The sequence below is a fragment of the Saccopteryx leptura genome, chromosome 13 (assembly GCF_036850995.1).
Source record: "Saccopteryx leptura isolate mSacLep1 chromosome 13, mSacLep1_pri_phased_curated, whole genome shotgun sequence".
NCBI classification, from domain to species: domain Eukaryota; kingdom Metazoa; phylum Chordata; class Mammalia; order Chiroptera; family Emballonuridae; genus Saccopteryx; species Saccopteryx leptura.
In genome coordinates, this window is record NC_089515.1 from 34,808,724 (window position 1) to 34,815,889 (window position 7,166).

General features: G+C 46.9%; 1 protein-coding gene across 3 annotated transcripts in view; it reads left to right on the forward strand.

Annotated features, from left to right (window-relative positions):
* Nucleotides 1-6,672, forward strand: part of IDE (insulin degrading enzyme) — a 108,939-nt gene extending 102,267 nt beyond the window's left edge. For all 3 annotated transcript variants that reach the window (XM_066355666.1, XM_066355665.1, XM_066355667.1), the window contains 3 exons: nucleotides 2,560-2,632; nucleotides 3,801-3,868; nucleotides 4,418-6,672. In XM_066355666.1, the coding sequence (XP_066211763.1) occupies nucleotides 2,560-2,632; nucleotides 3,801-3,868; nucleotides 4,418-4,513 (237 nt within the window). In that variant the 3' untranslated portion in view covers nucleotides 4,514-6,672. The remainder of the gene's footprint in view (nucleotides 1-2,559; nucleotides 2,633-3,800; nucleotides 3,869-4,417) is intronic.
* Nucleotides 6,673-7,166: the final 494 nt, after the last annotated feature.

The window sequence follows — 7,166 nt, forward strand, 5'->3', positions numbered from 1 at the left end:
AGGAGCCATCCCCAGCACCCGGGCCATCCCTGCTCCAATGGAGCCTTGGCTGCGGGAGGGGAAGAGAGAGACAGAGAGGAAGGAGAGGGGGAGGGGCGGAGAAGCAGATGGGCGCTTCTCCTGTGTGCCCTGGCCGGGAATCGAACCCGGGACCCCCGCACGCCAGGCCGACGCTCTACCACTGAGCCAACCGGCCAGGGCCTCATGTATATATTTTTTATAAAGACATGTAAAACAGTTTTGTTCTGAAATACAGCCCCGAGTAACCCTTGTGTGGATGAGGAGAGCTCCGCTAGGACTCTGAAGGGGGTCTGAGGGGGTCAGGTGGAGAAGCCCCGCACATGCACATGCACACGCACACGCGCCTGGGCCGGGCCGGGCCACTCGGTCGCCTGCAGCCCCTGCCCAGGGTGGTCGCAGCTTGCCCAGAGGTCCTCTCGCACCTGGGGCTCAGCCCCGTCACTACCCCACTTACTCTGTGACCTCGGCTGAGTTACTGAAGCTTCTAAGCCTCAGTTTACTTATTTACAAAATAGAGAATAATTGGGGTATTGATTGAAATGAGGTGTGTAAAGTGATTGGCACTTAGTGCTATTGGATATATAGTTTCTATTATCTCTTTATTAGTAATAGTCTTTTAATCAGAATGCTTTAAATCAGAATATGTTTTTTGCCTTGATGTTATAAAATAAGTTTTAGTTGTGTTTCTTTACTACTTCAGATCGTTAAACTCTGAGGTTAGGTCTGTTCTTAGTTGTCTGTAAAAGAGGGTGATGGTGTTCAGCTCTTTTTTGGTTTCTGAGACATTCTTAAGGCATTATTCATTACTCATTATGTGTGTTTAGAGTGATGTCCTAATATAATGTACTGTAATGTTTCCAAAAGAAATGAAGATTTGTTTTTCCTTCCACAAGTTTTATTATTCATTTTAAAATCATAGTTAGTATTGGATTATTGAATTTGTGAAAGCAGCAGTTAGACCGAATTTTTCCTGAGTTAAAAATGAGAGTATTTACTACCAAGCTTAAGCTGAATCTTAAACGTTTCTCTGGCCGTATTCCGTAATACACTAGTGTTCTACAAGCCGTCAATAGGGGAACTTAGAAAAAGAGTTTTGTTACCATGTAAGTTTGGAAATTGCTATACTCTTTACTCCATTCTTGGGCACTCACAGAGTGTGTTAGCATTTTAAAAGTTCTGCAGAGCCCCCCAGTGAAGACTGCTTTAGCCGAGAATTTGTTCAGCTTTGATCATCAAAATATTTCCTGAACTGATCTCACTGTGGACCCTCTTTCTGCACTGAGTACCTCTAAGTATCTCCTGGGACTCATCATCCTTAGAGTACATTTTACAAGAAAATGCAGTGGGTTGGTTTAGAAAAACTGTCCAAAGTTGGTGAAGAAGTTGAGAACGGTCTGAAACTGAAGAGGGTGTTCTGCTGACTACCGCTGTAGTTAATAAGAAGGCTAGGACAGTTTGGGAGGAAAGTGATCAAGAATAGATCTTTGGAAGCAAATTTTTACTCCAATTAGTAAGATGCTCTTGGTTGAGAGGTTCCGTGTCACCCAGAGGCAAACCTGGACTGAACTGCTGAGAGAACCCAGAGAGGCCAGCGCACGTGTGCAGGAGCATCCGGGCTGTTCTTCCCACTGGGGGGCACGGTCCGGTGCGCTGTGTTGCGTCAGTGGGGTTTCCATTGCATTCCGTTGCAGCTGCGCAGGACCAGCCTTGTGACCGGTGCTCCGTAAATAACTGTCGGGGCGAACCGGCTTTGCTGATGATCTCTTCTTCTGAGGATACAAAACTTGGCTTCTGGCTGAGGCACCAGGGGAAGCCCTATCACAGCTGGTGTTGTGATAAGGATCTAGTGTTGTGATAAGGAAGAGGTGAAGAGACAACCCCCCAGGTCTGTCTGCAGCCAACCACTCCCAGTGTCCATGGCAGCAACTGAGGGAGTCCCTCAAAGCCACGTGGTGGAGTGGAGAGAGGGAGCAGGCCTCACTTCTGACGCCGTCCCTCACCAGCCAGTCGCTCTACCTCTCTGCTTTAGAGTTCATGTCTTTACACTGGGACCCTCACGGTGCCCGCCGTACGGACTCAGGTGTGCTAACACCGGAGAGGGCGTGCGACCAGGCAGAACTCAGGCAGTGTCGGCTTCCCCTGGCTGGGGGGCGAGGACCCACAGCAGTGCCCTGGTGCAGAGTCTGAGAAGGCTCCCAGAGGGGCGGGCTGTGTGGCCGTCCCCTGACTGCTGCGGCCCTGGTCTCAGCGTCCCGCCCAGTGAGTGCTGGGCTCGGTGTGGAATCCCAACCCAGGGGCTTGTTAGTTGTAGGAGTTTGAGCACACCAACTAATCTCCTTGGGCTCCTTTTTCTCGTTTGTAAAATGGGTTAAGAATAATTCTTGCCTAATCTTTCAGTTAAATGAGTTGCTCTAAGTGCGGGGAGGGGAAGGAAGCATCTTTTCTGTTTCTGGTGAGAGCTGGTTCTCCGCAGTCGTAAGAGAGCACCTCTTGTTCCTTAGTGGGGCAAAGGGTGACTTTGCTCTTCTTTCTGCCCAGGAAATGTTGGCAGTAGATGCCCCAAGGAGACATAAGGTGTCCGTCCATGTTCTGGCCAGAGAAATGGATTCTTGTGAGTATTGAATATTGGCTTTAAAAAAACAGTACATTTTTAGGCACATAAGGCTTTCCCTTGTCATAGCCACACCCAGTGTGGAGCAGCAGGAAGCACAAGGAGTGCGGGGGCCTGACCGGGGAAGGGTCTGCTCTGGCGGAGCAGAAATAGGGGAACGGGAGACAAGGCAGCAGGAAGCACAGGAGTGCAGGGGCCTGACCGGGGACAGGTCTGCTCTGGCGGAGCAGAAATAGGGGAACGGGAGACAGGCAGCAGAGGAGAGGCCAGCACCGAGGGCACAGTGCGAGCGGCCACAGCTCTGAGAAAACAGCTAGTTGCAAGTGGGACGTGTCTAAAGAAGCCGCGTGGAACACGGCACGTGCGAGGAAGGGGGGGGCCTTCTGTGTCCGTCCTTCCCACCTGCTCCTCCCACCGGGCAAGCTGTGCCCACAGCCACGCGCCCCCACGACCTTCTCGCTTGTCCTGGTGGCCAGAGCTTCAGGGTCCATGACGTCAGACCTGGGCGCTAAAATGGCTTCTGCCAAGGCTTTTCTGACCATGATAACATTGCGAGCTGTTATGAGGACACCCCAGACGAGAGGCAGGACAAGCAGTCAGGGCCCTGGGCGCAGGCGTCCTGAGAGGCTCTGAGAAGTACATGAACCAGGTCTGGTACAGTTTTCCTGTTTTGTTTTGTTTGTTTATTTGGTCCAGTTTTCAAATGAGCTGAATCTGATTACACTTTTTCTGGGTTTTTTTTTTTTTTTTTGTATTTTTCTGAAGTTGGAAACAGGGAGGCAGTCAGACAGACTCCTGCTTGCGCCCACCAGGGGTCGATGCTCTGCCCATCTGGGGCGTCGCTCTGTTGCGAACAGAGCCATTCTAGCGCCTGAGGCAGAGGCCACGGAGCCATCCTCAGCGCCCGGGCAAACTTTGCTCCAATGGAGCCTTGGCTGCAGGAGGGGAAGAGAGAGACAGAGAAGAAGGAGAGGGGGAGGGATGGAGAAGCAGATAGGCGCCTCTCCTGTGTGCCCTGGCCGGGAATCGAGCCCGGGACTCCCGCACACCAGACTGACGCTCTACCACTGAGCCAACCGGCCAAGGCCTGGTTACAGTTATTTTTTAAAGTTGCTCTGTGTGCTAGTGTCAATAAGTGCAAAGTATTAAACCCTTCATTTTCTTATAGGTCCTGTGGTTGGAGAGTTCCCATGTCAAAATGATATAACTTTGTCACAAGCACCTGCCTTGCCACAAGTAAGCAATGTAATGTCATGTTCGATTGCTCTGTTAGAGGACTTACTGCTCACAAGGAGCTTCTTCCTCAAGGCGCTTAAGACCCCGGGCTTTCAGGTCAGCAGGTGGTTGAGCCTCTGGTTTAGGTCTTCCTTCAAAGGCCAGCTCCCCGTTCTTTCTGACAAGTCCCCGTGGTCAGACCTTCCTTTTTCCAGCTGCATAGAAGCTCACCCTCTGCCCTGTCTGCCTGTGAGTGTAGCCTGCACAGCTGTGTTCCTCTGCAAAGAGCCGTGTCCAGCCACTGTGGTCCCCGCCCCTTCCATAGTGCCCGCATATTTTAGTCATCCGGAAGGGCCGGCATGAAACTGCAGGAGGAGGGAAACTGGCCGTGTGAGCAGGCCCTTGCTGGGTGAGCACACCGGCCTCTGGCTCTGCCGATCTAGGAGGAAAGGCCGGCAGATTGCAATATGTGGGTGGAAACTAGTGTGTACGAAAAAAAAGAAAAATGGCTATTCTGTTCAGTCTGCTTTTTAGACTAAATACACTAATAGGAAACTTTTTTCTTTGCAGCCTGAAGTAATTCAGAACATGACTGAGTTCAAGCGTGGTTTGCCACTGTTTCCCCTTGTGAAGCCACATATTAACTTCATGGCCGCAAAACTCTGAAGACGCCGCCCGGGTGGCTGAGGGCAGTGGAGGCGTCCCTGAGTCTTCCGGGGCTGGGAGCAGTCTGGGCCACTGGAGTAGTTCTGGTTCACTGTTAGAGACACAAACAGAAGCAGTGATGAGATGTCATCATGTAGAAATATTAAAAATCCAAAGTAATTAAATGACAAAATCTTATAGATGTAGACTATTTTTAAAATACATGCCTCTTAAATATTAAAAAAAAAAATTTTCATTACTAAGAGAAATTTCCCTTATATAACTACTTGACATGATACTCCAATAGACTCTTCTTTCCTATTCTGTAAAATAGTTTCCTGTTAGAAGAAAACGTTACCTCTTTTCTAAAAGACTCCTAGATTGACAGAAAAGGCTTCAAAACATTTAGAAAGGTAATACCTTTTTAAATTTGATCCTCAAATTTGCTTTCTACGTGATGGTTTCATGTAAATCAATGGACAACATTACATTTGACAGATAATACACAAAGCAATGTAGTTTTCTTTTATTAGTGAAATTGCTGGTGATAAGGCATGGTTTTAATCTTTTTATAAAATTTGAACATGTTTTTTATTCAAACTCGTCAAATGCTGGAAAATCCTAGAACACCCCCACTAATTTCTAGTGCTAGAAATACAGACTTACATCAGTTTTGTCCCAAACTGAATTTCTCAGGATTCCTGTGATCTGTTTGTTTCTGATTGAGTTATATTGACATTCTTGTTGTTCATGGTTTGCAGTGTTCCCGCAGCTTTACTTTTCCCCATCAACGTGTTACTATATTTAACAAGTACTAGTACGGTGACTTCCAGACCCACTGAGTGTGTGACATGCTTTTCCAACATCAGCTATCGTAAACACTGTAACTTTTTACTGCGGTGAATTGCAGTAAGTATGTGAACCAAAATATTTGCCCTGTTGAATTTAAAAAAGGTAACAAGTACAAAGCCACCTTTTTGGAGGTTTAAAAATATAAAAGCTTGGATCTTCAAATACCAAGATCTCCATAAAACTAAAATCCAGTTTTCTTACCAGTCTAATACTGCCATAAGTATTACATTATTTTTTGACTATAGAAATATAAACACAACACAAATGATGGCTAGAGTGGACTTGTAAAAAATATTTTTCTCATGAGATACTATTTTAGATGAAATTGTTACTGTAGATTTAGCAGCTGTTTTGAAATATTTACTGTTATTAAAACTTCAAGAGAAATTGTGAATATACTTTCACATGTAGGCACTGGTAACAGTCATGGCCCGGTTGTCCACTAACTCAGGCAAAGTAAGGAATGACATTTTCAAGTAATATTTTACTTCCGTATGAGTTGATTTGCCAGGATTTCTTTCTGTAGTCATGTCTTTACATGTCTTAAGTTTTCACATTTTCCATTTTCCAAATAATCTAAATTTGGGGCAAGAATGATATAATCACTGCTGCGGAGGCTGCATTGGAAAGCAGGCTCCATTTCTATCACATGAATGTGGTGCTGTAACTGTCTTTTTATCCTGCCTTCAAGACCTTCCTTGTATGAAGCCTGTCTCTGTCCGTCAGGAGGTGCGTGAGTCACCGCCTCCTTCTGGTTTTATGCATTTGTAGACTATGCAGCTTTTCATCAAATTGCAAATATATACAAGAGGGATCTAAAATTAGTCGTGAGTGTTTAAATCCACCACTAAGAGTAAATAATCCACTTAACCTTTTCTGTGGAAAATTATGTGCTACTGAGTAACTTTAAGCTCTTTTTAAAAGAATGGGTGAAATGTAACAGTTCTTTTTATGAGCAAGCCTCGTGAAGAAATCTGAAAGGAGTAGCGTGTGTTCTTCCAGGAACTGGGATGTTGTTGGCGTGCCCCAGCGTGGGCCAGCCACCAGGCTGGCCCTGAGCTGCTGTTGGTCACTCAGGCGTACTACCAATCGATCTAAACGGGGCCAGCTGCATCCACGAGCAATAACAGGCTGCCCCGGGTACTGCCAGCTACTCAGTGCTTAGTAAAGGAGATTTGGGAAACAAACCAAGTTATTAGTTACCTGTGACATTTTGGAATAGTCTTCTTTTTGACTAGTTGATTTGGAAGAGAGAGCATGTGACACAGCCAGTGTGGTGGAGTGCTAGGGTAAATCCTGTTTACAATAAACCGCCTGACTTTAACCTCTGCAGTTTGCACTTGTATTATTTTTCCAGTTTCAGTGGCCAGTCCTCACCCTACCTCTCAACATCTTGATTTGCCAATTTTTTAAAAAAAAATTTTCTGAAGTGAGAAGCAGAGAGGCAGAGAGACAGACTCCCACGTGTGCCCCACCTGGATCCACCCAGCATGCCCATCAGGGGGCGATGCTCTGCCCATCTGGGCCATTGCTCTACTATAATTGGAGCCATTCTAGCACCTGAAGTGGAGGCCATGGAGCCGTCCTCAGCGTCCAGGCCAACTTTGCTCCAGTAGAGCCTTAGCTGCGAGAGGGGAAGAGAGAAAAAAGAGAGGGGGGGTGGTGTGGAGAAGCAGATGAGCACTTTTGCTGTGTGCCCTGGCTGGGAATTGAACCTGGGACTTCCACATGCTGGGCCGACACTCTACCACTGAGCCAACTAGCCAGGGCTGCCAATGTTTCTTGCTTTCATTGTTTCTAATACAGAAAACAGTGAATTTTT